Source organism: Cariama cristata, unplaced genomic scaffold, assembly GCF_000690535.1.
Source record: "Cariama cristata isolate BGI_N322 unplaced genomic scaffold, ASM69053v1 scaffold15892, whole genome shotgun sequence".
NCBI lineage: Eukaryota > Metazoa > Chordata > Aves > Cariamiformes > Cariamidae > Cariama > Cariama cristata.
This window is the reverse complement of record NW_009603362.1, coordinates 14,538-15,352: the sequence shown is the minus strand read 5'-3', so window position 1 is coordinate 15,352 and position 815 is coordinate 14,538. Positions and strand designations below refer to the sequence as shown.

At 46.7% G+C, this 815-nt stretch overlaps 1 protein-coding gene across 1 annotated transcript in view; it reads right to left on the bottom strand.

Moving 5' to 3' along the window:
- The window catches only part of GEMIN5 (gem (nuclear organelle) associated protein 5), an 18,281-nt gene that overhangs the window by 3,033 nt on the left and 14,433 nt on the right, over positions 1-815 (bottom strand). Inside the window, 1 exon segment of the mRNA XM_009695159.1 lies at positions 383-640. Within this exon segment, the coding sequence (XP_009693461.1) occupies positions 383-640 (258 nt within the window).

The window sequence follows — 815 nt, the reverse complement described above, 5'->3', positions numbered from 1 at the left end:
AGTCCTGCGGAACTCCAGGAGATTTTAAGAAGCAGCAGCCCTGCCTCTCCTAACAGTTCTACACAAAACCCTGAGTCACTGCTGAGACTACTCAGCTATGCCAATTGCTCCCACCCAGCCCGCACATCTTGGTGATGTCAGTGCTCATCACTGACATGGTATGTCAGTTCTTGCCCTGTGCAGAAACAAATGCAGAAACAAAGTGGTGGCTACACAAGCTGTCCCAGCTGCCTGTCATCTACTTCTCCCAGACTATAACCTCATCCTGCAGCAGGATACAGACATCACTCCCGTGGGAATGGCTGGCAGAACACAAGTGGCTGCGTTTTACTGTGTATGCCATATTAAGGCTTAGTGTGTATACAGATCTAAATCCATTTACCTGCTTTGGGTGTGTGTTGCTGGTAGAAGGAGGATGCTCAATACTGCGCAGCTGTTCCCATGTACATGTGGCTTGTTCAGGGGTGTCCAGGCCGAATACATTCTGCCACACTTCTATCACCATGCCAAGAAATGAGGCTTCTCTGTTCAGCTCCCAGCTGTGGTAACATGGAGGTACAGGGCTCTTTCGGTCACAGGGATTTCTTTCACTAAGGCACTTGCAAAGCAGTTCGTTAAGGCAGAAAACAAGTCTTTGTCCCTTTAACAAGAAAGAAAATGAAAAAAAAAGAGCACTGAGCTGCTGCTAAAAGAAAATACCTCACTGACAACAGCAGGTAGACAAATTTAAGAACATTGTGGCTAGTAGCAGCTTTTTGGCGATACTGTTTCACAACTGCAGCTACCAAAGAACAATGCTGATAGACTCAGAGACT